The sequence below is a fragment of the Rhea americana genome, unplaced genomic scaffold (assembly GCF_003343005.1).
Source record: "Rhea americana isolate MKP2758 unplaced genomic scaffold, rheAme1 scaffold_637, whole genome shotgun sequence".
Classification (NCBI taxonomy): Eukaryota; Metazoa; Chordata; class Aves; order Rheiformes; family Rheidae; genus Rhea; species Rhea americana.
Window position 1 is genome coordinate 1 of NW_028186798.1, and position 27,831 is coordinate 27,831.

Sequence of the window (27,831 nt, forward strand, 5' to 3'; positions counted from 1 at the left end):
GGCCGCGGCGGTACCTGGGAGGCAGGCGCGTCCGTCGGGCGCCAGGCGCTGGCCGTCGGCGCAGGCGCAGGTGTAGCGGGGCGAGCGGCGGGAGACGCGCGGCGCCGGCAGGCAGAGGTAGCTGCAGCCCCCGTTGCCGTCCGCGCACCAGTTCTCGCCTAGACGGAGCCGGGAGGCAGCGTCAGCCAGGGAGAGGGAGGGAGGGACGCGGGACGGAGGGACAGAGGGATGCAGGGACAGATGTGGGATGGAGGATTTCAGGGGTGCAGGGATGGAAGGACATAAGGATGGAGAGATGGAGGGATGCAGGGACAGAGGGGCAGGAGGACACGGATGGAGGGACGGAGGAACGCGGGACGGAGGGATGTGGCTGGGCTCCGGTACCTGCGGGCTGCTTCAGGGCGTGGTAGAGCACCAGGTCCTCGGGGGAGAACAAGTTCTCAGCCACCGTCTTCACCTCAGCGCCCGTCAGGCGGTTGGCGCTGAAGATGGCCTCCTTGTTGACGTCGGTCCAGAAGACGGTGTCCTGCAAGCGGAGAGGGGTTGGGGCGGCGGCGGGGAGGGGGCGCAGGCGGCACCGGGGCCGGCCGGGGCCGGGGCTCACCTCGAAGATGGTGACGGCGAAGGGGTGCTCCAGCGCCTGGGGGTCGGTCAGGACCGTCCGGCGGTTGCCCCCGTCCACGTCGACGCTGGAGAGCGCGTGGAGCCGGGAGTCCACCCAGTACAGGCGCTGCGACGGCAGGTCTGCGGGGAGCCGTCAGCGGGGCCCGGGACGGCCCCGGGGACAGCAGGGGACGGGGACGGGGACAGGGACGGGGACTGCATGGGGTCAGGAACAGGATGGGAACGGTGACGGGGAGCAGGACAAGGACAGGGACGGGAGGGGGACGAGGACAGGGACCAAGATGGGCACTGAGACAGGGCTGGGACAAGGACAGGGACCAGGACAAGGAAGGTACCAGGATGGGGAAGAGGCCGGGGATGAGGACAGAGATGTGGATGGAGATGAGGATGGGGCCAGGGACAAGGATGGAGATGGCAATGGGCACCAGGACAGGGACAAGGACAAGGATGGGGACAGTGGAGATGGGACCAGGACAGGGACAAAGATGGGGCCGGGGAGCAGGACAGGGATAAGGATGGAGACGTGGACAGGACCAGGATGGGGACCAGGATGGAGACGGGGATGGAAATAAGGACAGGGACACGAATGGGGACAAAGATGGAGACAGGACCAGGAAAAGGACGGAGGAGCGGGATGGGGACAAGGATGAGGACCGGGGGCTGTTGGATGGGGTTGCTAGAAGCGCCAAAAGCCCCCGCGTGGCCCGAGACGCCCCCTGCGCCCGCGTCCCATCCCCGTCTCACCCAGCGTGATCCCGTTGGGCCACTCGATGCCCTCCGTCACCAGGGCGAAGTTGTCCGCGCCGTTGAGCCCGCTCTTGGCAATCTTGGCCGACGCGCCCCAGTCGGTCCAGTACATGAAGCTGGTGGATGGAGAAGCGGGAATGAGATGGGGGGGGCCAAGGCCGTCRCGCCGGGGCCGAGCCGTCCGCCCCCACCCCGGGGCGAGGGGCACCCACCCGCGAAGCGGGTCCACCACGATGGCCCGCGGCTTGGCGCCCGGCTCCCGGATGAGGGTCTTCCTCTTGGAGCCGGCGCCGTCGGCCACGGAGACGGAGCCCAGCTGCGAGTCGGTCCAGTAGATGTTGCCGTGGACCCAGTCGACGGCGAGGCCGTCGGGCGCCCGCAGCCCGGCGCCGATGACGGTGGCGTGGTGGCTGGCGTCGCCCGCGTTGTCGATGGAGGCGCTGCGGGAGGGAGGAGACGCCGGGGCCGGTTTCGCCGGGGCTCGCGGGCAGAGCCCCGGGGACGGCGGCGCGCGGCGGGCCCGGCCTCACCGGTAGATCTTCCTCTGGGAGATGTCGGACCAGTAGATGGTATCGCTGGCGATCTCCATGTCGAGAGCCACCACGTGCTTCAGGTGGGGGATGAGGCTGGTGTAGTTGCTGCGGTCCAGCGTCATCCGCCGCACCTCGTTGCGGTTGGTGAAGAGGAGGTAGGCGACGGGGCCTGGGGAGGCGAGAGGAGGCGATGCCGCCGCGTGCCGGCTGGCTCGCGGCGCCCGGCCCGGGCGGCCGCCGGCTCACCTACGGCTTTGCAGGCCCTGGTGGCGGGGTCCAGGCGGTAGCCCTCGCTGCACTCGCACTTGTAGCCGCCCTCCAGGTTGACGCAGAGCTGCCCGCAGGTCTCGGGGTCCTGGCACTCGTCGATGTCTGCCGGGGGAGCCGGGGCCGTCAGCCGGCGGGGGCCGGCGGGACGCGGCCGGCGCCGGGGCACCGGGAGCCCTCACCTTCGCATCGCTTGCCGTCGACCAGCCGGAAGCCCTCGGGGCAGAGGCACTCGTAGCCGATCTTCAGGTCCTTGCAGATGTGGGAGCAGCCGCCCCGGTTGTCCAGGCACTCGTTGGCCTCTGCGGAGAGAGCGGCGTCGGTGCCGGCCCCGTCGTTCCCGCTTCCCGCGGGAGCGCCCGGCCCCGGCGGCGCCGCGTCCGAACCCGGCGGCGCTCACCGCACTCCTTGATGGGCTCGTCGGACCAGTCCCGGCAGTCCCGCTTCTTGTTGCAGACCTTGTCCATGGTGATGCACTCGCCCGAGCGGCACTTGAACTTGGTGCCGTCGCAGGAGGTCACTGCGGGGAGAAGCGGGCGGCGGGGGGGGGGGCTCGAGCGCTGCGGCGGGGCCGAGGCCGCCCCCCACCCACCCCCCCAGGTCCGGCTCGGCCCGGCCGCCCTACCGTTCTCGCAGCCGACCTCGTCGCTCATGTCCCTGCAGTCGAACTCGCGGTCGCACTGGCGGCTGCCGTGCACGCAGCTCCCGTCGTCGCACTGGAACTCGTCGGGGCGGCAGGTGGACGCCGCTGCGGGGAGGGCGTGAGCGGGGGGCCGCGCCGGCGCGGGGCTCGTCGGAGCGGTCGCGGCAGTCGGCGCTGCTGTCGCAGCGCCAGCGCTGGTGGATGCACTCGCCGCTGCCGCAGTGGAAGTGCAGCGGCGGGCAGGGGCTGGGGGCGCCCGCCCGGGGCCCGCACGTCTGGGGCCACTCGTCGGAGCCGTCAGGGCAGTCGGGGTCGTCGTCGCAGGCCCACAGCCGCGGGATGCAGACGGAGTTGTTGCACTGGAACATCAGGGGGCTGCAGGTGGGCACGGGGCAGCGGAGCTCGTCGTCGCCGTCCTCGCAGTCGCGCTCCTCGTCGCAGACGAAGTCCAGGGTGATGCACTTCCCGCTGCGGCACTGGAACTGGTCGTCGGCGCAGGCGCGGGGCGCTGCGGGGAGGCAGCGCCGTCAGCGCCCCCCGGCACCAGCCCCGGCCCCACGGCGCTGGCCCCCCGCCCCGGCCGCCCCGGCGCTCACAGCAGCCCTGCTCGTCCGAGCCGTTCTCGCAGTCGGTCTCCGAGTCGCAGCGCCAGGACGCGGGGATGCAGCGGTTGATCCGGCCCCCGCAGCTGAACTCGCCCGGCTTGCAGGACACCGAGCCTGCGGGGAGGCGGAAAGCGAGGCATCACGCGGCGCGGCACGGCACGGCACGGCACGGCTCGGCACGGCGCGGATACCCACGGCAGGTCTCCAGCGACTCGTCGGAGCCGTCCTTGCACTCGGCGCTGCCGTCGCAGACCCAGGCGTAGGAGATGCACTTCCCGTCGCCGCAGCGGAACTCGTTCCGGCCGCACTGCTCGGCGCCTGCGGGGCCGGGACGCGGCGCTGAGCCCCCCGGGGCGGGCGGCGGCGGCAGGGGCGAGGCGGCCTCGCGGGACCCGCGCGGCCTCCGCGAACCGCCGCCGCCGCCGGACCTTGGAACCGTGTTTACAGCCCGCGCGGCTTCTCGCCGCCGCCCTGCCACGCTGCTCCGGCCCTTTGCCCCCGCCGGCCCCACAGCCCTCCTCGCGGGAGGCCCCCGGGGGAGAGCAGCCGTGGGGTGCCCGTGCTATGGGGGGGATGAGGGGCGCCAGCGAGCGCGGACGGGGCCCTGGGGGGCTTCGGGGCAGCCCGGCTGCTGCCTGGGGGGCTCCGGGGTCCAGCCCTGGGGGCTCTGAGGCGGGTGTGGGGCTCCCTGATATCTTTGGGGCAGGCGCAGGGCCCAGCCCCAGGGTCTGTGGGGCAAGTGTGGGGCTCCCAAAGGGTCTATGTGGCAGCCCCAGTTGTGTGAGGCCCAGTCCCGGGTTTGTGGGGCAGGCACAGGATCCATGGGGCAAGCGAGAGGCCCAGCCCCGGGTTCGTGGGGCAGGCACAGGATCTATGGGGCAGGCGTGAGGCCCAGCCCCGGGTCTGTGGGGCAGCCACAGGATCCATGGGGCAGGCGTGGGGTCCAGCCCCGGGTCTGTGGGGCAGCCACAGGATCCATGGGGCAGGTGTGGGGCCCAGCCCTGGGTCTGTGGGGCAGCCCCGGGTCCACGGGGCAGGCGCAGGATCCATGGGGCAGACATGGGGCCCAGCCCCAGCTCCATGGGGCAGGCGTGGGGCCCAGCCCCAGGTTCGTGGGGCAGCTCCGGGTCCATGGGGCAGCCACAGGATCCATGGGGCAGGCGTAAGGCCCAGCCTTGGGTTCGTGGGGCAGGCACAGGATCCATGGGGCAGGCGTAAGGCCCAGCCTCGGGTTCGTGGGGCAGGCACAGGATCCATGGGGCAGACATGGGGCCCAGCCCCAGCTCCATGGGGCAGGTGTGAGGCCCAGCCCCAGGTTTGTGGGGCAGGCACAGGATCCATGGGGCAGGCGTGAGGCCCAGCCCCGGGTTTGTGGGGCAGGCACAGGATCCATGGGGTAGGTGTGGGGCCCAGCCCCAGGTCCATGGGGCAGGTGTGAGGCCCAGCCCCAGGTTTGTGGGGCAGGCACAAGATCCATGGGGCAGGCGTGAGGCCCAGCCCCAGGTTTGTGGGGCAGCCACAGGATCCATGGGGCAGGTGTGGGGCCCAGCCCCGGCTCCATGGGGCAGGCGTGGGGCCCAGCCCCAGCTCCGTGGGGCAGGCGGCTGCTGTGTGCGGGGGTATCAGGAGCCTGGCCGGGGGCAGACCCAGGCCCACCCCGGGGCTGGGCCGGTCCCGGGGGCTCCGGCCCGGCCCGACCCGGCCCAAGCGCCGCCGCCCGCGCGGGCGCCCCCAAAGCGAGGCGGGGCCGAAGCCACGCCCCTTCCCCCCCCCCACCGCGCGCCCTGCGCCGCCATTGGCCAACTCGCGACGGGTCGCGCCGGTGGCCAGTTGCGCCGACGGCCAATGGGAAGTGCGGGCGCGGCGGCGCGGGGCGCGGCGCGCGCGGCGATTGGCCGGCGTGGCGGGCGCGGGGGAGGGGCAGGAAGGGGGCGGAGCTTCGCCGCCGCCGCCGCCGCCATGGCCGCCGCCGGGGCCTCCCCAGGGCCTCGTGGGGCCCCTTGGGGCTCCCCGGGGCCTCCCCCGGGGGTCTCCGGTCCCTCACGGGGCCTCCCCGGGCCTCCCCGGTTCCCCCCGGGGCCTCCCCGGTCCCGGTTCCCCCCGGGGCCTCCCCGGTGCCGCCGCGTCCCCCTCCGGCGGCTCCGCGGTTCCCCCCGCTGCCTTCCCGCGGCTCCCCGGTGCCCCCCGTTGTCCCCCCGGTCCCCCCGGTGCCTCCCGGTGCCCTCCCGGTGCCGCCCCCGGCCCTCACCTGCGCCGGCGCCCAGGACGACGAGGAGCAGCGCGGTCAGCACCGGTGCCGCCAGCCGCGCTCGGGCCATGCTGCCGCCCGCCACGTGCTGCCGCCGCCGCCGCCTCGGTGGTGCCGGTGGAGCCGGTGCCGGTGCCGCCGCCGGTGGAGCCGGTGCCGAGGAGGCGGCCCCGCCGCGGCCCATTTCAAGGGGCAGCGCCGGGGAGGGGTTTCGCATGGGGTGATTTTCCCCGACGGCGCCGCATCACCAGGAGGGGGAGGAGCGGCGGCCGCACGATGTGACATCGGCGGCGCCAGGCCCGGCCCCGGCCCCGGCCCCGGCCCGCCTCTCCCGCCCCCCGGGGCTTCCCTTCCCCTTCCCCAAATCCCCCCCCCCGCCGCTAAATCGGCTCCGGATCCGCAGCGCCCCGCGCACAAACTTCACCGGAGCGACTCCGGCGCGACGCAAACGGCCCCAAAACGGGGAGTTCCGCGGCAGTTCGGGCGGGAAAAGCGAGCGGTGCCGCGGTTTGTCGGTTGTTTTTATTTATCCGGGAAAAGGAAACCGGCCGGCGCCGTTCTGCTTTTCACAAAATCTGTACGAGGGGCGGCAGAGCCGGGAGCCCCGGTGGGTCGGGGCTGCTTCCCGGCACCCTGCAGCCACCGGCGCCTTCCCGCTTGCCTCAGCGTCCGGAGARCGGATCGCACCCGGGCCTCGGCGGCGCGTCTGCACCCTGAGCGGCAGCGCCCTCGCGAATCCCAGCCCTCCCGGCTCGCGGGGGGCCAGAATTCCCGAGCTCCCCTGTGATATTCCCAGGATCCTACACAATATTYGTGATATCCAGGCCGAGCCTGGTGCAAACCTGGAGTGGGAAGGGGCTATCAGGGCCCTTATTAGCCCTAACGAAGGCAGGCAGCGCTGGCTGTTAATTAGTTATTTCCAGCCGGCACAGGGACACGGACGGGATTCACGCCCGCGTGCTGGGGAAATCGGCCCAGGCACCACTCCCTCCGGGAAGGAGGCAGGGAAATATGCCAGGAATGAGCAGAATCCGGGTCCGGCTCCCCGGGGGCCGCACGGGACGAGCCACTCGCGGAGGAAGGAGAGGCGCCGGGACGACGGAAAGCCGCAAAACCCGCACGCAAAGCAAGCGGCGGGCAGCCCCTGCCTGGGGGGGGGGGACCGAAACCGGTGGGAAACTCCCCTCCCCGCCAAATAAAACCCAGGTAACGTTCGTTTAATTTATTACTGTTTGAAATCCAGTGACATTGACACACGCGGTCAGCGCTGCCGCCCGCCGCGTTTCCGGCGAGCGGCTGGCGCTTTGACCTGCTTAATAAAATACAGTACTAGGAGTGGACTGCTACGCACATGCATCCACGGTTTAAAACTACAGTGATTCAATACTGCAACTGAAACAGTACTGCCATAGAAAGAAAAAATAGATATCAAGTGTTCCCCGATTCGTAATTCTTTTAAACAGTTAATGCTGTTACAAACGCTACTGATGTCAGGACAAGGCAAGACACAAACAGTCCTACATCTCTCTGCGGTATAAATATGGAAGAGTTTTATACAGTTTACTCAAGTCTGATACTACTTTGTTGCTACCCGTTAGAGCTAAGGGAATACGGCATCTCCGCTTTGGAAAGATCGGCCCGTGGAATGTCGCTCTAGTCTTCTTCAGTGCCGCTTCCGGAGCGATCCTGCAAGGCGAGAGGGAGAGGTGAGCGGGGCAGGGGGCCTCCGCGGGGGTGGCGCGGCCCCTCGGCTCGGGGGCCGGGGAGCGGCTCGGCGTTACCTCCTCCTGCTCCTCCTCGCTGTCGTCGTCGCTGACGACGGGCTTGGCGCGGGAGCCGCGGCTCGTGCGCCTGCGGCCCTTCAGCCGGTCCTGCGCCTTCTCCTTCCGTCCCAGTTTAATCTTCACCTTGACGGATCGAGCTGCAAGGGGAAGGAGGAGGCGCCGTGATAGCAACCGCCGGCGCGGGCTCGGCGCTGCCAGGCCCTGACAAGGCTCCGCATGGCGCCTCCCGGTTTCCCCTTTTCCCTATCCGGCAGCTCTCCCCGAGCCCGAGATGTTTCGCTGTCTCAGAACCGCCCCCCTCGGCGCCRGACGTCCTCGCTGTCCCCGGGGCAGGGAGCACAGGCAGTGTGAGCTTCCCCCGGACACGCTGCCTCGGCCCTGCCCCGGGGGGGTGGAGGAGATCCAGGGTCCGCAGCCCTCCCCGGGCTGCTCCCAGCACACGCGCGCGCAAGGAGCCAGAGCGCTCCCGCCTGGAAACACGCGCTCCTGCTGGAGCGGCGAGAGCRCGGAAGAGTACTCACACTCTGATTCAGATCCTTCTTCTTCTCCTTCCTCCTCCTCCTCACTGTCCTCGCCCTCGCTGTCCTCCTCTTTCTCAATTTTCTGCCTCACGCTGGTGAAGACGGATTGCAGCACTATCGAATCCTCGTAGATCTGCGGAAGCCGCGCGAGGGTCAGAGCGGGGAAATACCCGCCGGAGCGGAGCCCACACCCCGCGCAGGACGGGGCTGCCMGCGGCCCGGCCCKGCYGTCGCGCAGGCCGCGGCGGCAGCGCGCCTTACCAGAGAGCCTTCGAGGTTAAAGGTTTGTGCGTTCTGACACAACAGCATGACATCTTTTTCCAGGTCGTTCAGGCTCCGATATTTGTGGTTGCGGATGCGCTCCTGCGGGAGAAGGGGAAATGTCAGTCCTGCTTCCGCACGGCACCGCGGCGCTCGTTAGCTGGGCAGCGGCTGATGGGACCGTTCCCCCTCGGCTCGCTCCGAGCCTGCCCTTGGTCCCTCCTCGAGGCACTCCCTYGCCTGCCGGAGCGGCCTTGCAACGGATACGACACACTCCCCCCCGGGAACTCGGRGTGTTGTGGGAGCAAAGGGAACGGCGCACGCTGCTGCTCGTCTGCTCCAAGTGCCGGACACTCCTGGGAGCACAGAGCCACCGGCAGCTGCATCCCAAGGATGGGATCCCAACGGAGCGGCGGGGCCAGCTGCTGCAGCGTGGCTCGAACCGGGACAGCAAAGAGCCGCCGGGAGGAAGCTGTACRCCGCGGGCTGCAGAGCGGTGCCGATTCCAGCATTCCTCAAGYGGGAGCCGAGCACGAGGGACAGGGAGGGCAGGATGCGTTTTCCGAGTTACCTTGATCTTCTTGAAGTCCACCGGCTTGCGGATGAGCTCGTAGTACTCGGGCAGCTCCTTGCGAGAAGGCAGTTGAATGAAGACTTCGCTGAGCTGGCGTCCACTACTACTGCAAAACAAGAGAAATGCCACATCAAGGCGAGAGCCGGGCAGCCCGCTCCTCGGCGGAGAGCGCCGCGGCAGAACCGCTCCCGGGCCGCGGCGATCGAGCTCTGCCTCGGAGGGGGAGCGAGGCGCGGAGCCCTCTCTGAGGGAAACGGCACACAACTGAGCTCGCTCTCTGGAAGCGGAGGAGATCCCTTCCCGTCTGCCTGAGAGGGGTTTTCGTTCTCCAGGGATGCTTGGAAACACAAGCGGTGCAGCTCCYATCGGGAGCCAGTTACTCTTTTGCTCTGGCAAGGGGCTGTGGGCGCCCACAGCGAGGCGCTGGGAGGCAGCTCTCATAYTCCAGTGGCTTTCAAAAAGCCGCACAGAGCCGCCTGGACCGCGAAAGCCGTGTCTCCGTGTGGCCACCGCGCAAGCGTGGCGCAAGCCTCGTGCCCAGAGCTGCCTTCTGCCCCTCCGAGCCAAAGGCACGCGGAGAGAAAGGACGTGGTCACCGGCCAGCTGAAAGGAGCTGCGAACCCGTCTGCCCAGGAGATGTTTTGGGGCTTTAAACACGTGCTCTGCACCAAGCAGAGCTCCGGCAGACTGCTGCCTGCAGGGCTGCCTGGCCCAGGAGGCGACCGCCTCGCAGCGGGACACGAGGACGCGCCGCTGCGGCTCCAAAGCGAAAGGGAAAGCGCTTGACGAGAGCGCCGGCGGACCGGCCGACGGTCTCAGAGGGTACGAGGAGTTTCGCAGCCGGCGCACGTGCCAAGGCACGGACCGGGCGGGAGGCAGCCGCTCCCCTTCCCCCCCCAGCACTCGTCGCACGCGGCTGCAAGCGCCGCGCTCTGCCCCGGCTGCGTGAAGCAGCCTCGGCAAATGCGGGACCGCGGCAGAACTGCCCTCCGCGGGGAGGTCGACGGACGATTAATTCCTCGCGTCCAGCCCTCCAAACGACGCTGCCAGCTGGACGCGCGCAGCATTCGGTCCATTTGATCTCCARAGCGTTTTGCAAATCTCAGCTGCCCCAACCAGCCAAGAAAAGAGAGGGGACTCCCGCCGCGCTGGCGGGCCGGAGCCGCTGCRCGGGCTCTCGTCCAAGGCCACCCACGAGCAGCAGGGATTAGGAAGAACGGTGGCGTTTTCGGCTCCCTGGCCAGGGYTCAGCCCGCGCTCCCGCCTCCGCACGCGGCGCGGCACACGCCGCGCAGGAACAGTTCCACTTGGTGCCTGCCCCTGCGTCTCTTACCTGTCCTTGTATTTGATCACAGCATCCACGATCTTCTTCATTTTTTTGGTGAGGTTGGGCGGGTTTGGGGAGAGTTTCTCCGCGGGCGGCCTGCCACGCTTCTTCTGCTTTTTGCTATCGTCATCCTTGTCCCTGCTGCGGGTGCTCGTGGTAGGAGTGGCAGAGCCGACATCCGTGTCCCGTTTGCGTTTACGGGAAGACTTCTTCTGGCGCACCTCCTCTTCGATCTCCTCCAGCGTGCCCTCCTCTATCGCCTAACCCAGGGGAGCAACACAGGAACTGCTAGCACAGCGGCCACCGGGCACGAGGACGCCTGGGGCCAGGCTGCGATGAGGAGCTACGTGGTTTGCGTCACCGAGGACCGCGGTGGCTGCCGGGGCCCCTCTGCTCGCTGAGGGACTTCCCCGCAACCCCAGGAGGCAGCTGAGATGCTCTTGGGCTTTCTTCAACCACCCTCCACCTACGGCGGGTCAGAGTTAACCGCGAGCCCTGCCAGCGCTTGCAGCTGGGGCTGCGAACACCTGCCGAAGAGCTCGGGGCACTTTTCAGTAGCTGCCCTTGGGCGCATCTCCAAGGTGTCTTACGGACGCAGCTTGGCTCAGCGCAGGACTAGACACGTGACTCGGGGTTTCCTGAGGAGGAGGCTCTGTAGAGACCTGCTCCTTACACCCAGACTCTCTTTGGTGCCCTAATTTTGCTTTAAATAATGGAATACCAGCCACTGAGGTGGTTTTTGGGTGACCATGAAGGTATTTTACGATGAGGGGTGAATTTGCTGAAAGGGTATTTGTGGGATGGGGAGGAAACATGGCTCAAGAGAGACAATACCTAAACTAGGCATAGCATCTCTACAGTCTCTCTAGACTCCCACTTCCCAAAAGATCTCAATGTGCCAGCCTTGATATAAAAACGTTTCAGCCGAGGCCGTCTCCCTCTTCCTGCTCACAAACACACCCTTCAGCAGCGTACGTGGATGTGCAGAGTCTGCCCAGCAGCATTTTACTGGGATGCTCAAACCCTGTCAGAGCAACCACCGACTATGACATGGCATCATGACTGGAAACTTCCAGGACCCCACAATGYGGTGACGTGAGGTGTTCAAATACCAAGTACCAGCCTCGTACGGTGATACCAAAACCCGGCTCGCGGGGCAGCRCCCGCTTGGGAAGGGGTGAACGAACTAGGCTTCGTGGCAGGCCAAATTCAAGCCATGCGAAAAGCTCCGTGGTACAGGGCAGCTTTTCCGGAGCTGGTGGGAACAGCTCTTCTGGGGGGTGCTGAGCACCGCGCTGCTAGTGCGGCCACGCACCGACAGAGGCTCTGCAACTGGGTATTTGCTCTTGCACAAACACACACAAACATGAGCGCTGAAGCATAGGTTTGAGAAGGCCATTGGAGAACGATGCTGTACCATGTATACCTTGAGCCACTGCTTTTCAGTCAGCGAGTCACTGTAGTCCACCTCCTTACGGTGCCGTGAGCCTCGCCCAAACATCTTTTCCTCCTCCTCCTCACATGTTAACCTCTCCACCTCTGCATCATCCTTGATGATCCAAGATGGCAGCTCATCCTCTTCCATCAGACGCGGCTTGCGCTTGGGATTGCGCGCCTCCTCCCGCCTGCGGTCTAGGTCCATGCGCTAGAACAAGAGGTGTTTGTTGTGGGGCTGCTGGCAACGCTACGGAGCGCGGTGACCACCCTAACACATTTCTGCGCCAAGCGCGTCCCTGTAGGGATGCCCGCGCGAGTCTGAAGCGGCATCGCGGCTCTGCAGGCGCGGTACAGCCTACGAGAGCGCCGAGGTGCTCTGAGGATAGACCTTGGACAGGGCAGGACTTGGCTCAGGGCTCTCTAAGCAGGCCCAGGTGTTGGCACGGGCAGGGAAAGCAGCGTGGCYGTTTGTGCAGCCGCCAGGGTCAGAGGACGCTGCCCTTCGGTTCCCCGGGGCACGTAGTGTCTGTGGCCTGTGTCAGGAGGAACCACGTGAGGAACTGAAAGTGTTTTGATATCTACCGGCTCGTTACAGCTCAGTAGGCACTGTTTAAAAATAAACCCTGTTGCACGGGCAAATTGGCTGAAGCAAGGTATGATAAACAGGGGAGAGGGCCCAAACAGGAGACAGAAAGCAGCTATTACAGTATGTTATATCTCATTAATCCAGCTGCTTTGCCAGAGTTGGGCAGCTCTTATCTCTCCGTCAACCTTTTTCAAATCAGTCGCCTGGCACCTTCTGCTACCAGATCCCTTTAGGGCTTCCGGCCGGCGTGTCAGGCACACAAATAAACCCGTGCCAGCACTAGTACGGCTGACGGGGCTGTGATTTAGAAAGGAAAATTTGGGGCTCTGGAGGAGACATGCAAAGCATTACACAAATATTTGATTCTAGTTAATGCTTTGCCTGAACTAGCGCCTGCCATCTGAGATCTGTAATCCTCAAATGAGGCTTTGGGTTAAATGATCTCCTCTTCTCGCATGAGGAACAAGGAGTCTTTCCTCCTTCTCTCTTTTTTAAGTGCTCCTTGTCTCATCTCTAACGGTTGTCTCGGACTGGAGCTCTTGTGAATGGAAAATGTTTTTGTTTCTAAACAGGAGACTGCACAGCACACCTGGGTCCTGGTTTATGCCCAGTGTACAGGGGCATAAAGCTGACAGACCATGCAAAGCTCGCACGCAAGACAGGGCAGAGCTCGCTCAAACCTCCAGGCCCCATCTCCTTCCCATAGCGGGAACACAGCCGTGGGGCTCGGCTCAGCCTCCTGCTCTCCCTACATCCAAGGGGCCGACGGTACCCAGCGCCTTGTCCCTTACCAGAGCTGGGAGGCAGACGCAAGTGTCCTGACTTTGAGCCCCTGCTCTGTTGTTTTGTTTTACCTGTTGAACTCGAACGAGTCACGGCTCCATTAAGCACTCTCAGTTGGTTTCTGTTAGAAAGACCGTTTTAGCTGCTACTCGGAAGAACAGCAGGCATCACTTCTCTTCCGCAGCCTGTGCCATGCTCACCATGAAAAGGTCAAACTCCTCTTCGTGTCGCGCAATCATCTGGTTGACTGTTTCATCATCAGGAACCTCATCTTCTTCCTGCAAGATTTTAAATTCCCGATTCAATGGCGAGAGAAGACGCCGCGGCAGTTCGTACGCTCGGAACACAGCACCGAACATCGTTACCATCCGACGCTTGTTCGGTTGCCCGTGAAAGATGTGTATTTTTGGGTGGTCTCAGTCCAGTTTCTAGCGGACAGGTATCCACATTGCAAAGACCACCATCAGAGCTGGCACGTGCGTTGGCAGTCTCAGCAGCAAGGCCGAGGATTGAATGGGCGTGGAGACTGAACAACCCCTCTCACCTTTAGAGGTGGTTCCTCCAACTCAGCGTTCAGGCACAGGGTTGAGGCAGTGTGGGGGAAGCTTGCACTGCCACTGCCGCTGCCCGCGCTGTATCTGTTCTGTGGATAAATAGAGGACTTCAGTCTCCAGGGCTGTCAATCCGGCACCTTTCACCGACGCTAAAATTCACTTCAAATAGAAACAAGTGTTCATGCTCCTTCCTTCTAGCCCCCATGCCCTTGGCCTCAAGGACGCAAAGAGCAGTGGAGCAAAGCCAGCCACACGTTCGCCATTCGCGCTCTGGAGTAGCAGGAAGCGGCCTGTGCTGCCCCTTACCTCGTCCTGCTCCTCATGTTCCAAGATGGCCTGCAGGAAAGCTCTTCGCTCGTGGCTCGAGGACTTCTGGTCAAACATGCCGGCTTGGATAACCTTCTGATCAACATTCAGCTTGTATTTGGCCGCAGCAAGGATCTTCTCCTCCACGCTGTTCACAGTGCAGAGTCTGAGGACRCGCACTTCGTTCTGCTGCCCGATGCGATGTGCTCGGTCTTGCGCCTGCAAGTCCTGCCGGGGAAGCGCGCATTGTTTGCCAATTGATTTAAAGCCAGCTCCCTCCAAGATAAATATTTGATCCTTTAAACACATCATGGGAAAGGGATACAGGCTTCCCACTGAACTCTCTCAGTGATATCTGAGAATCATGTTACACTCGCAGGGAATTCAGTTAATCAAAATTTGTTTCGATGACTACTCTATCTTTGAGATTTGATGYGTGAATAAAAAAGGAAGAAGAAAATAACACAATTGCATCTAGTATTTTGAGAGCACTCTCTCTCGCTCTCGATRGCTGTCTATCACAGGGAGTTTGCTTCTGTCAGTGGAAAGTTATTTCCACTGGCTTTCTCAGCCAGCACTGGCCTTAGAGCAAAGCACAATCAGAGGATAAAAGCAAAGTTGCAGCGTCTTAATGCAACATGTGCTAGGGAGAAGGAATGGCTCTCTGACCTCAGCTGCTGACAGAGGTAATTTTTAAACATTACTGTTAACATAATGAATCATTTAATTGCAGCTGCAAGAGGCTCTTGTCATTTCTCCAGYCTATGTCATCTGTCGGGACTAAGCCCTACCTGGAGCCAAGAAGGCAAACATCCAGTTCTTACACAAGGGACCTAACTCTGCCACGACACCGTGGCAGGCAGTGTTGGAAGGACAAAAACAGCAACTTTTGCGGGGAGAAGCAAAGCAGCCCATCTAGTCGCACAGCTCACAGGCCAGATCTTCGTGGTAAGGCTAAACTGCCATTACAGGCTGCAGTTCTCCAGGCTTGGCAGAAAGAGGTGCTAAAACTTAAGGCCAAGTGAGGTGTTCTTCTAGGTGTGCAAGTGAAACCGGAGCTGTCTTCTCCATCTGTTTCACTGCTTTTTTTGGTTGGTTGCTTGGTTGCTTTTTTACCTGGTGGGGATTCCAGTCGCTGTCAAAGATAATCACAGTATCTGCAGACTGGAGGTTCAGACCCAGTCCGCCAGCTCGAGTGCTCAGCAAGAAAATAAAGTACTCTGAGCCTGGCTCATTGAAAGTCTTTAACAACATGCCCCGGTCTTCAGCTTTAGTGGTTCCTAGAAACAGAGAGGCACGATTATTTCCGCCACTGGTTACACACACGCAGTAACACTACAGCATTAGGCCTGGTGACGCAGGAGGGGAAGGGACTGTGCGTCAGTCAGAAAGTGCTGCCCACCGTCCTCCACACCGCAGCTCCRGGGGTGGCAAGGACAACTCCAGGATGCCCAGAAGAGGTACTTCTGGTACGGACACTGCAATATTAGCGCCAGCGTCAAYGGCCCTGGCGAGGAGCCCTCTCAAATTCTGTGCCAGCAATGAGGAATGACAAATTCAGAATGAAGCATGGAGGAAAAAGCCCGGTCAGGGTGACGGAGCTTATCTGAGGAGAGGCTGCTAYGGCGTGACTTGGTCAGCCTAACGTAATACAGGCTAAGGAGGCGTATGATTGCTTTCTGTAGAAAGGTTGTGAGAAATGGAGCAAATGGGAAGAACAGCTATAGCTGGTGGGTATTGCTCATGTAAGGAAATCTTGGGGTCTATATTGTCCATGAGCAAGTTTAGGCTGCAGATCAGAAGATCTCCAAAGTAGCAGAGCTCTGGACAGCCTCCCAGAAGGACAGCGGTACCAAAAATGCAACTGGTTTTAAGACAGCATTTGGTAAGCATAAGAGCAGGGTTATTCAACAACGTTGCTTGCAGCAGCAAGTGACCGGACTCGGTGATAYGCAAGGGTGTCTCCCAGCCTCTATTCCCCCAGGACCATCCTCTTCCAGCTCTGAGGTAGAACCCAGAGAAACTCAGCTCAGCAAATYGCACAGGGTCTCCACACACACCTAGACGTATCAATCGACGAAGAGTTAGGGATATTTCAGAGTGTTAAGGCAAGCTCACCACTACAGCAAACGGAACAGTCGCAAGTATTCAATGTGAGCCGATTCACACTGGTTGTGGGTGACAACGGCTGTCAAGGCCTCAGCACCATGCAGGGAGACTCCCCGGTTCAGCGCTGGGAGAAGGCAGGAAGCTTGGACACGTAGGGTGAATTACCACCCTTCTCTTAATRGAAAGGGCTGGATTACGTACTGGATGCGAGGATGATGCAGCACTAACAAGCCCATCCTGCACTGAAAGTCAATAGATTTTGTGACTGAAGGAGGGAACAGTTCCAAGAGACTGTTTTAATTCATGGAATTCTTTAATTCAAGAAGTCTTAATTTAAATAAGTGCTGTAATCTTGTTTTGCACTTCTGACTTCTTAGTAGTTCTATCTTTATTCAGAAGGTCAGTTCTCTAAAAAATTAGTACTGCTTTTGCTACCCAGGAGGACATGGGTCTGTACACACTTCAGCAATCTGATGGCTTCACRTGTACTTTTTGCAAGTATTTAATGTCTTATTCCAACACAAAATGGTGAATTGACTTGCTTTATTTACTAGATTAGGTTTTTTGTTCTTATGGCTCATAATGCACTCCGTCTGAATTAAAATTGGACTTTAAATTAATTTTTTTATATTTACATTACTTTAATATAGTATAGGATCAGCTAGCCCTTAACAGCATCTTTCAGTTTTTTAAGGTTAAATAGTAGATAAGTTTAACTTATCTTAACTTCAGCAACATCTGATTTTATAAATTCAAAGGCTGGCACTTTATCTTTTTTCTGCATCCTGTACATGGTTTATTGCTTTATGGATGCGTTGTTTGTTTCAGATRTATTCCCCTTGCAAGCTGCTGAAAGGGTGCACACTGGCAAATGCAGAAAGAAAGCTTATCTAACTGCTCATTAGCTACACACGTGGGGTTTACATTGCTGAAAGATCCAGGTAACACGCAGGAGGCTGCCACCCCCGTACGTGGGAGACGCTCACCGTCCAGCCTGAGGTATTTGAATCCACGGTAGGCAAAATAATCTTCCATGATGGTCATGAGGGAAGTCATCTGACAGAACAGCAGCACCTTGTGGTTGGTGGCTCGCAGTTTGGGAAGAATTCTGTCTAGGAGCTCAAATTTCCCCGATGCTCGGTACAGATCTAGTCTGGTATAGAAGAGYAGAAGTGAGAATTCAATACTAAAACCAAGGTGTCTTCCTCTCGTAAGARTTATCCGTGCCCATTACAGTATTGCTAGGTCACTTAGCAAGTACCAATAACCTATACCACAAAAAAAAAAAGCTAAAAATATCTCTATTTGCTGTAATTCTGAAATATTCTACTTACCCCTGCACAATACCGCCAGTGAAACCTAAGTGCTCGGAAAAGGATTCCTGCAACCAGAAAGAAAAACAATGTCAAAAATCCTGCCCTCACACGCACAAGTAACCAGAAAAAAAAATCCAACAAAGTCCTAGAACTGCCCTAAAAGAAAAATTGGCCATCAGGTCCAAACAGGGAGAACTGGCAACAGTAAAGGTCCCATCCATGAAGGGAACCATGGCCATTGGGAAGCATGCACAGAAATGAAGCAGTTTTGAAAGGTTTGCTGGATGCCAGATAAAAAACAAATGTCTTGCTGTCTCCAGGAAGAGAGAGATTGCATCCAGAGAGATCAGCCTGGCAATGAATACAACTGATTTCACTCTTTTAGGCAATATTGCTTCAYTGAACATGTTTGAACAGATTTCAGACCATTTTGGATGGCAAGGAGGAACRTTTTGAAAGGAGACTGAGCTCTATGCAACGCTGCAGAGTTTATGCTCAGCTGKCCAAGCAGTTAGCTCCTGCACTCATGATTTTAATGCACAGACCYTAGCTGGTCTGTGCAGCCACAATACAGCAACAAGAACCGTTTGTCTTATCAGCTCTTCAAACCTCCCTTCAGATCAGACGGCAGATTTAGGAGGGGGGACAGAATAAATTTTATAAGTTTCCAGAGTTCCTGTAATCAACACACATGTAAAAACTGATGACACATTACCTCTATATGCTGAAACATGTATGGATGGTTACAGATTTTCCTCAGTTGCATGATCGTATTCATTAAGGTTTTTGTACCGCCTTTACCCTGCACAAATGAAAGAAAAAATTGAAAACATGAGTTCGAATACAAATAGCAATCCAGGTGTTTATGAGAAACATTCTAGAAGTATCTAGCTGGGAGTGCACGTCCTGAAGACTTCAAGAAGTGCTGTGCAGATCTAGCACARGGTGCGTCCCGAGGGCAGGCTGACTTCCAGGCAAAGCGCGCTCCCCAAACCCACAGCCAGGAAAGCTACCCCAAACCACAGTGGTCTGGGTGGACAGACAGGCTTTCCTCCATTAGCTAGGGGGTGAATTTCAAGGTTTAAAGAAGACTCTAAAATCACCTTGAGAAATCTAAGGAGTGAAGGGTGTTTACAAGCCAGCTGCTTTAGGGGAACAGAGCTGAAAGGAGGTAGATGGAAGAATATGGAATTTTTAGCCCCATCTCTTCGCTTTTAACCCAAACTGAAGTGTCTTTCTTTCCTCCTCTTTAATTAATTGCCATTTGACTTTTTAATGGCTTTTAAAAGCATGCCAGTGGCCTCAGTGAATTTCCTAGCAGACAGCTATCCACACAGTGAAATCCACCACATCCTCCAAGGCTCTCCTCTAAGCAYGAGGGATTCGTAGGGGATAAAACTCAACCCATAACCTACAGTCTGCCCATGCATTTCAGCAGAGGATTCGCCCACAGCTGCTCTGAATCAGTTGCCACAGTCTCTAAATTTTCTTATAGGGAACAAAAGAGCTTCATGCTGTATGTGTTCTTTGTGCTAGTGGCTGAAGTCTATCAGGAACTAACACTGACTTCATTAGCGGAAAGGTCTTCCAAATCCCAGAGGGCAGCTGACACATGCAGAGCAGGCACCCCATCCCCAGCTCCGCTGCCTGACAATGAAGGTGCATCTACCAAAAGCAAGGACTTCTTCAGCCAAACCTTTTTATCCTTCTCGGATCCATCCGTGAGGAGCACTCCCTTGGCCTGCATGTGTCTATAGAGCACCCTCTGCAATGCTGACATGTCGCATTTGATCACATACTCCACCTGGAAAGACCCAAGGAGAGGTTAATTCCACAGGAAAAGTGAGCAAGTATCTCCAAAACATTAAACTAGGAACACACTGAAACCTTTTAACGTGCAACACAAATTCATCAATTTTTAAAGCCTGAGTCACCATTCTCACCTCTAAAACCTCATATCAGATAAATTAACCCAGCTACTTCTCAATGGAGCTTAATAAATTGCACCAAGTGAAAGCAAGGTGAGAATGAACACAGACATGYAGGAAAAGTGAGACAAAGTCGTTCTTCCAGCCTTTACCTTTTCAGGCAGCTGTGCTTCTACTTCCTTCTTTAGCCTTCTTAGCAGGAAAGGACGTAGCACTTTGTGTAAACGTCGAATTATCAGAATTGTTTCTTCTTCATTCAAATCCACCTATTTCACCAGAACCCAGAAAACAAAGTTGTTACGCAATGACTTGCGGAAGTTCCTCTCTTTCCCCCAAAACCCTCAAAGACCGCAAGCTTCCCAAAGCCAAGGTAAGACATAATGAAGAAAACCTCTGTAAGCTGTGTAGCTGGGATGTGTTTTCCAGCGGAAAGTCTCTGAGGCAATTGCCACAGCCTGAGGTTTCTGCATCGATTTTATTTTTAAGTTCAAGCTCGCTTATCTTCCCCTGGCTGTTTGATAAACTGCTCTGTATAACTTCAGCTGCTGCAGTTTCTTCAAACAGATACATAACCAATAACATACTGGCACTGAAAACACCTTCATGGCTTGAGAATCTATACTGACAAGAGCTCAACTGGCTTCTCACATCGATGCTGAGACATCTGTGTRCTGGGAGAACAGTCCATCTACTCTCATTGCCAGTATTCAATTACGCTCTGCATTTTCTACTCTACCAGTAAAACCCATGCTAAGGAAACACCCCTTTACAGGAAGATAATGCTCCTAATTAACTGGCAGAAGCTAGAAATTTTGAGAGCRTATCTGTCTCCTGCAGTTTACAAACACAGACCACCAAAAAGCCCTGTGGGTGACAACAGCACTAAATTGTCCCAACTTAAATTGCCATCGCAATGTTTCCTTCCATCCATACCTTTTCTCCTGTCATGGCAAAGGGAGCATTAAACCATTGCTCAAATGTGCTACAGCTCTTGAAGATGGTTGGAAGGAGGAAATTGAGTAGCGCCCACAGCTCTGGTAGCTTATTCTGTAGTGGAGTTCCTGTCAGCAGCAAACGACGTGGAGCTACATAGTGCGTGTTGAGGACTTGTGTTAGCTTACAGTGGTGGTTCTTCATTCTGTGTCCTTCATCCACAATCATGTACTTCCAACGGATCTGTAGGCAGGAGAATAACAGAAGTGTGGGCAAGAGACAGCAGCGCTCTCCACTGCAGCACTTTTACCGAGCTCCAACTATGACTGGAGAATCAGGCTGACAACCTTTGATAAAACTGTGCCTCCAGAGTTGTCCAAGGGAGCAGGAGAGATCAAAGCTAACTAGGATCATAGAAACCCACTCAAACTTCTATTAAACTGCTGCTTGGAAACTGCTCCCATCAGGAGCACTTTGTATCTCTGGCTCAGAGACAAGAAAAGGAGGGAGTGGGGAAAAAAGGAAGAATGCTAAWGCCAAATAGATGACAGAGATTGATGCTAGCTTCTGGGAATTTCAGTATTTTTTTGAACTTTTTGGCCATGAACAATTAAACTTCAAGGAGAGAAGAAAAGARAAGACTGTTCCCTTCAAAGCCTTGTCAAGGTAAGAAAAGACACATCAGCTTGAACGGATCTGAAAACATGTGCAGACCCTAGTCACCAAGTTAAGCTGTGCTGCCTGTTTATTGTGCCAAGCTGAACTAATTTTAAGCAAAGATCAAACCAGTTCACGTTAGGGGTTTTGAAATACTGTCTACATTCTTTTAAATGGTACAACTTTTCAAAAATCAGGGAAGCCTAAAACACTAGATCTTTGTCCTTTGGCATGCTGCTAAACACACAAAAATCCCCTCACTGATCAGCTGTGGTAGAAAGGCAATGAAAACCTTGCATAATTTCCATTCAGTATTTATAGTCCCATGACTTTATTTTTTAAAAAGAAAAAAAATCTGCACTATCACACGACATGCAGCCAAAAAAATGAATGGCACAGAGAATACTGTATCAGTTCTTCTCCAGCAGGTCAGGGTAAGCAGCAACTCCTCTCATCCTAACCTGATAATGAGAGACTCGAGAAGGAAAAAAATAATTCATCTCACACTTAGATTGCAAGATCTTYTGGACAGAGACTGTCTCTGTTCTGTCTGTACAATGCCCACTAGCACAGTGAGGCTGGATGATCCTTCTACTGCAATATAAATAACTCCTAACAGGGAGCTTCTGCTGCCTTCTGCTGGGAGAACTCACCTTAGCAAGAATGTGCTTATCTTTGATGATATATTCGTAAGTAGTGAGCAAGACATTGAATTTTCCACTTCGAAGCTGAGGTACAAATGCTCGTCTTGCTGCTGGAGAGCCCTGGTGCAAAGATTTCAAAAAGAAATATTAAGTCAGAATACAATTCCTAGGAAAGGAGAGGTGGTAGGAGTAGTTATTATCAACATGACAACAATTGTTCTGGTTATATAAAAGCAGTGCAGCTAGAACATTTGTACAGGCAGTARCAGTCAGATTCTTTCTCTTGTTAAGGAATGAAAAACAAATGTGGATTTAATCTATTTAGTGCCAAGAAGAGTCTCATATTCCTTTTGATAATGGAAACACTGTTATACTGGGGAGAGGAAAATGCAAACTGGCATTCAAGGAATCCTCACAAAATGAGCAGCCAAAAAAGCCCAGTAGGTGAGTGCAAAAATAAAGCCTATACTTGCCTTGTATGAGACCTTCACCACAGAAGGAGCCCATTTATCAAACTCATATGCCCAATTTGACAGAGTTCTGGAAAAAAAAAAAGAGGAAAAGGGGAATGGTAAATCTGGTCCTTGCATAACAGAGAATCATAGCACAGCCCTGGAACCAGCGCTGTAACCATGCCAAGTATTTTCTACGCTTTTCAGCACTGAAAGGGGTGATGAATTCACACATTGCACTTACGAGAGAGGTACTATAATGAGGAAGGGTCCATTGATACGTTTGTGCTCCATGAGGTATGTAATTAAAGCAATGGTCTGGATTGTTTTGCCCAGACCCATTTCATCTGCCAGGATACCATTCAGGTTATTATTGTATAAGGACACCAGCCACTCCAAACCTTTGATCTAAAGAAAACAGGAATAAAAGGGGGAATCAAGGGATGAAAATTAAACAAAATGACTCCAGGCAGAGAAGTTGMATACCAACGACGTGCTCATGACCTGCACGCTCCCCTCCCCTATCTTATGCATTATGTAGATGAACTCCCTATACACTATTAAACAACTTATTTTAATTATTTAAAACCAGTCACYGGCATTAATGTATTCCTCTCCTTTCAGGATCACGGATTACACACAGCAAGCTAACATTCTTTGCTTTAAGCAGCAAGTCTGACTCATTATTTTATACCAGAAAACACTCAGCAGCCTGGCTCATCGCACCGCACCTCACCTCACTCTCATCGAATCTCATCACATTTTTAATCACTTCAGGGGCTTCACATCCTCAAGGAGGAGAGACAAGCTAGGTCTGCCTTGAACTCCTGCTTCTTGCTACCAGGAGTATCCCAGAACAGCCCAAATCTCCATGCCTCCTGTCAAAACCTTGCCTCCACTCAGGCTACCCAGCAGTGCCAGCCAGACTGAACACAACGCCTCACACTGGAAACTGCACACATGCATAACGYGCAGCCGCGTCGATGGCGCTGCCGTCCGCAGCCTCTCACCTGGTACTGTTTGAGAACTCCGTTGACCATGAGTGTGGACTGCTTGTCCACTCTCTCAGTGACCGCGTGGGCCACRGCGTAATAAGACTGCAGGCCCCTTGCCAGAGCTTGAGACACCCCATATTCATCATCAACATCTTGCTTAGCATTCCTGGGGGGAAAAGATTTGAATATAAGAAAGATGATCCTCCTGGAGACACAGGTCAGGAATCTTCTTGGGAGTCCCATCAACTGTTGGGGTGGTTAATTCTTTTTTCCAAACACAAACCAAATCAGCTTTCATTTTGGAATGCTTGCTCGAAAGAATTAGGAGCAAAGCAAATACTGCCCCTCTGTATTTCACTCCTTTGACACAAAGCACTTGAGATTTGAGAAGTGACCAAGTGACTTTGAAACAGAAGCTCCAATATTCTGAATCCTACCCAAACCATAATTCAAAATGAAGGTGTACTGAGTCTGCGCTGTGCTAACAGGAGAGGTCATTCAGAGTTTAAAAGTGTAAAAATCAAAGCACCAAAAAGAGGTATTATGGTATTACAAGTAACTTCACCTGGTGAAATGTAAGTTTCTTGCAGCCAAGTGCAAAAGGAACAAAAGGATTTATTTTTGCACCAGGGAACAGCAGCACACAAGCTTCTCTTTACCAGGTATTAGTGTGTGTCACATACCTCCAGCAAAGCTCCCTGGAGCAACTACTCTATCCTGCCTCCTCACCCAATCTTCAGCGGGGGGCAAAAAAAAAAAAAGAGGGGACCACAATATTTAAACCACAAAGACAGCAAGTTAAGAGGTGGGGCTTACTCRATAATGTGTCTGGCATCCACTTCTGACACATCGTCACTGTCTGGATCTGGGATCTTTTTCTTCTCCTCTACAGGCAGGGCAGGCTGAGCAGGTTGCGGTTGCTCCTCTTCCTCCTCCTGCCAGAAGATACAAAGTACACTGTTCTGAACAAAGTGACTTAACTCTCATCCACTCCATGGAAACTGCAGGAAAACCTGCACAACTGCACCAGGAGGAATGACTGAGTCTGTATAAAACATTTGCACAGGATAAACTCTCCAGTTACACATCCAGAGGCACCTGCAGAGTACACTCAAATAGAAAGGTGCAGAGCACCTTCTCAGTAAATTTTTGGGAAAGCTCTTTTTCTGCCCAGACCCCAAGATGGGAAAGCAAGAACAGCTAAATGGCACATCATGGACATAGAAAGCTGTGGAGATGAGACACACTGAAGCAAAAGAATAATTATCCCTCTTGTACTAATAAGTCAAGGAAGTAACAGTGTTATGAAGCTCCAAAAACAAAATGGGAAACAAGAAACTCCAAAAATGAAATGAGAAACACAAAATGGGAAGCACAGCTTCACAGTATTTGCTTCTGAAAATCCCTCAAAAATATGTGAAAAATATTAAGGAAGAAAACCAGACAGATAATAAACTAAACTTGCCCACCTCCATGCTGCCTGTGATTCTTTACAAAGGTTTTCAGTTTATCCTAAATAAATCTTTATTTTAGTTGGACTCGCACAGAACCATGTTGGAAAAAGTAAGTACTGAGATGAGCTTAGTGTTGTATATTACATTTACTGCTGTTTCCCATTCTCTCAAAAATATTTGAAATATTAAAGCACAAAAATGACTGGTGATATTTCTYCTTACCTCCTCCTCCTCTTCTGACCCACTTTCTTCGCTGTCAGATCTTGGAGCTACTTCATATCTAATTAAACAGAAATATTAATATTTAATTTCAAATCTGCTACCGACAGCACTCTATACAAAACATAAGATCAGCAYGGTCGTATAAACCCTTGGATTAAACTAGAATTTTGTTGTTAGCATTACTTCTATAATAAAACGCTTATTTATTTTTCCTTACTTATTTCAAGTTTTCACATGTGCTCTTGGAAAAATGTATGTGCCTGAGAGCATATGTACAGGACCACCCACTAAGCACTTCTGCAGATCTTTCCCACATAATTTTAGTTGCTGCATAACAGAGCACAACTGATGAAATCTCTCCTTTCTGATCTACAGCACTACGTCTTTCAGCTCTCTGTGCTTCCCAAGGTTTTGGGTTTGGGCCCATGCCAATGCTTAATGCTTTTCTTGCCGCTGATCCAGTACTGAACATCGGTCCCAAACCTCTGAAGAGCTCCATCAGGAAGAATCACTACGCACAAAAATCCAGTGAGAGWCTGGAGCCACTCTTAGATCTCAAAATATTGGAGCTTTCCATMCCAGCTCAGGCTCCGGCATAACATCAGATAAGATACAGAGCGAAGGGACAAGAACAAACTCTTCCACCTTTGGACTTGAATTAGCTCAGACGATACCTGCAGCCTGCAACGACTCACCCTGGGTTCATTTCCAGCCAGGCTTCCAGYTGTCCAGCCTTTGGTGCATCCGTGCCAGTGAGGATCTTGCCACTTTCCACATGGATCACTTTCACAGGGAGATCGCTCATTTGGCTCGTCTCATCCAGAGGCTGAGAAAGCAAGGTCATGCTGCAGTTAAGTATTTTTATTTTTCCACCTCAAAACAGAGCTTGCATTTACACCAACAACCACCACTTCAACCAAACCCACTTAAGTAATTCTGCAACAACAGTTAGGAAGAAAATGGCCATTTTAAATACCATTTCACTAAAGTACAAGCAAAGACAGAAAGCTGGCTAGATTTAACATCTGATTTTTTAAAAATGAATGTACAAATTAAGAATCTCTATGTGGGACAAAGAATGCATATTCAGATGCCAAACAGCATTAATAAAACARCAGCTAATTTGAAAAGCTCTTCAACTCACAAGGGATTTTGCCAAGTCTTAAGCACTGTAGTTTTAAGCACATGGATTATCCCAGTGCACTATCTGGACTGCTTGCATTCGCAATATGCAGTGTATGTATGTATGCAGTGTATGTAATATGTAATAACTTATGAATCCCATTGCAGGCATTTTTACAGCTTCATTGCACCTGAACCTGAACATTTGGTAATCTTTTGTGTATTTATCCTCCCCACATGTCTGTAGGGAAGGCTTTATCAACCAGAGACAGTGAGCGAAGGCAGCTCTGGAGGATGGTCCATCCTGCTAATGCAGGCAGCTCTCAGAGTGGAACACACTGTCCTCTGGAGCTGCCTGTCTCTGATTACAGAAGGGACTAGATAACCCATCATTTTTCAGTGATGAGCAAGGTGACGTGAATCTTAACCCGACTGACTTGTCCGAGATAACGCAGGAAATCTGCGTTACAGAAGGAAATCAAACTCCAGGCCATAAACTCCCAGATGTCCTAAATACTAAATCATCTTCCCAGCAGGTCTAAAGCAGGACTGCATGGACTGAGTTTCCTGCTAAAACTGTTCACATCGATGATGGCAAARGAGACATTTTTTTGCATCATGGTGTAATTTTTACTTTAGGAGGTCTCAATTTATCTGCCTGTTGCACTAGAACTCATCACTGCAGTTAGCCTTTCAGTACCAAGGATTATAATAGGCCTTTCCAGCACATGGCTAACAAATGTTTTCTATCCTACTTGGCATGGCATGAAATAAGATTACTGGGCTTACTTCACCATCTGGTCCAATTGCAGGAGTTTGCCCTTCTGCATTCTCTGCCTTCTGGAAGGGAAAAAAAAAAAAAAAAAAAAAAAGGAAGGTAACTATTAGCAGCTCAGTGCTGAAGGAAACAAAATCAAAGCCTCAATAAACACGTTATTCCAGTGCCCTGCTTGTTACACAACTATCCCAGTAAAAATGGAAAAAGAGGTAGAAGAGTAGACCCAGCTAAACAAGTTCAGCGGCAACACACTTGTGAATCAAGTTCCTGCCCCCAAAGAAGCCTACAACAGAGCTAATACTTCATTCTGACTTTCCAGTAGCCCCCACCAGCTAGTACCAYCCTGGTTCTTGCCAACGCACCATTCTAGCACCATACAAAGCTTCACTTTTAACTTACCTTCTTTTTCTTTTTCTTCTTTTTCTCCTTTGCAACCTGTGCCGCCTTGTGTTGCCGCACCAGCTCAGTCAGGTTTGCTACGTACTCATCTGTCTGCTGAAGCAGGTAGGCCAAGCGCTTATCTTTCTTCTGATCAATAAGCTTGCGGTATCCTTCTTCATCTTCAGCCTAAGGAAAAAAAATGTTAACATCCTGTTAGCAACAAAAAACTGAAATTAGCCATCCTTGCAAGTATGCTAYGAATAACATAAGCAGCATAAACACCCTTAAGTACATAACATCTCATTATGCACATGTGCTGTATTTATGTACAAACAAGTTCCCAGTCCCACCAAAGCCTTACCATCAAACGACGCATTCTCTCTTTCTCGATCCTCTCRTTCTCTTTCTTCTGCTCACGTTCAGTGTTGGCGTGGTAAGTGGCCACTGCCTTTGTGAGCTTCTGAATTTTGCCTGTGACAGACCGATGGTATTCCTTGAAATCTTTAGCATGCTGCAGAATGCTATTGAGGTATTCCTGCAGGAAAAAAGCAATGGCAAACAGGCGAAGTCAGGATTTGTACATTTGTGTGTTCTGCTGACTTTTAACATCATAAGCTAAGCGAGATTTACTCCTATTTAATACAGGCAACAATCTTCCTCTTTCAGCATAATTCTCTAAAAACATTTAACTCATGATTTTGTACTATCAGAAGACTAACTTGGCTGCTCTCTCCAAGAGGCCTGTGAATAACAACTGGCCAGCTAAGCTGCCTTTGAAAGTGGCAGCTCTCACACTAAGCACTTCATTATATAACAGCTGACCTGGTGCTTTTGCCTGCGTTTCCGTTCTTGCTCAATTTTCTGTTGTTTCTCCAGTTTCTCAGTGATGCGAGCTTCACGTAAGGACTGCCGCTTGCTGCGTTTGTAAGCCTTCGCATTCAGGGCTGTTTCCAAGGCTGTATCTCGTCTCATGCACACCACAACTTCCTGACGCAGCTTTTTGAGAGATTGATGTTAAAAAAAAAATTAGTTCTGCAGGC

At 54.5% G+C, this 27,831-nt stretch overlaps 2 protein-coding genes across 9 annotated transcripts in view; both read right to left on the reverse strand.

Moving 5' to 3' along the window:
- Positions 1-6: 6 nt before the first annotated feature.
- Positions 7-5,932, reverse strand: LDLR (low density lipoprotein receptor; the record flags this gene model as incomplete). Its single annotated transcript, XM_085320436.1, has 14 exons — positions 5,668-5,932; positions 3,615-3,737; positions 3,411-3,533; positions 2,951-3,322; positions 2,797-2,919; positions 2,572-2,691; positions 2,354-2,473; positions 2,151-2,276; positions 1,902-2,073; positions 1,584-1,811; positions 1,369-1,487; positions 605-744; positions 385-526; positions 7-158 (listed from the first exon to the last, which is right to left on the reverse strand). Coding segments are annotated over exons 1-14 (2,277 nt in total), but the record flags the coding sequence as incomplete, so codon positions are not given.
- A 942-nt stretch (positions 5,933-6,874) lies between these two features.
- SMARCA4 (SWI/SNF related BAF chromatin remodeling complex subunit ATPase 4) overlaps positions 6,875-27,831 on the reverse strand; it is a 30,821-nt gene continuing 9,864 nt past the window's right edge. The window contains exons 8-35 of one of the 8 annotated variants that reach the window (XM_085320439.1): positions 27,614-27,787; positions 27,153-27,326; positions 26,810-26,977; positions 26,422-26,472; positions 25,206-25,336; positions 24,511-24,568; positions 23,651-23,769; positions 22,850-23,000; positions 22,084-22,247; positions 21,861-21,927; positions 21,397-21,507; positions 20,087-20,329; positions 19,306-19,419; positions 18,922-19,029; positions 17,941-18,027; positions 17,244-17,290; positions 16,896-17,062; positions 14,917-15,080; positions 13,801-14,028; positions 13,485-13,583; positions 13,141-13,218; positions 11,561-11,779; positions 10,141-10,394; positions 8,805-8,913; positions 8,234-8,335; positions 7,973-8,105; positions 7,449-7,588; positions 6,875-7,353 (exon numbers count right to left, since the gene is read on the reverse strand). In XM_085320439.1, the coding sequence (XP_085176565.1) occupies positions 7,321-7,353; positions 7,449-7,588; positions 7,973-8,105; positions 8,234-8,335; positions 8,805-8,913; positions 10,141-10,394; positions 11,561-11,779; positions 13,141-13,218; positions 13,485-13,583; positions 13,801-14,028; positions 14,917-15,080; positions 16,896-17,062; positions 17,244-17,290; positions 17,941-18,027; positions 18,922-19,029; positions 19,306-19,419; positions 20,087-20,329; positions 21,397-21,507; positions 21,861-21,927; positions 22,084-22,247; positions 22,850-23,000; positions 23,651-23,769; positions 24,511-24,568; positions 25,206-25,336; positions 26,422-26,472; positions 26,810-26,977; positions 27,153-27,326; positions 27,614-27,787 (3,693 nt within the window). In that variant the 3' untranslated portion in view covers positions 6,875-7,320. The other 7 variants (XM_085320438.1, XM_085320437.1, XM_085320444.1 and 4 more) reach the window with 7 other exon arrangements.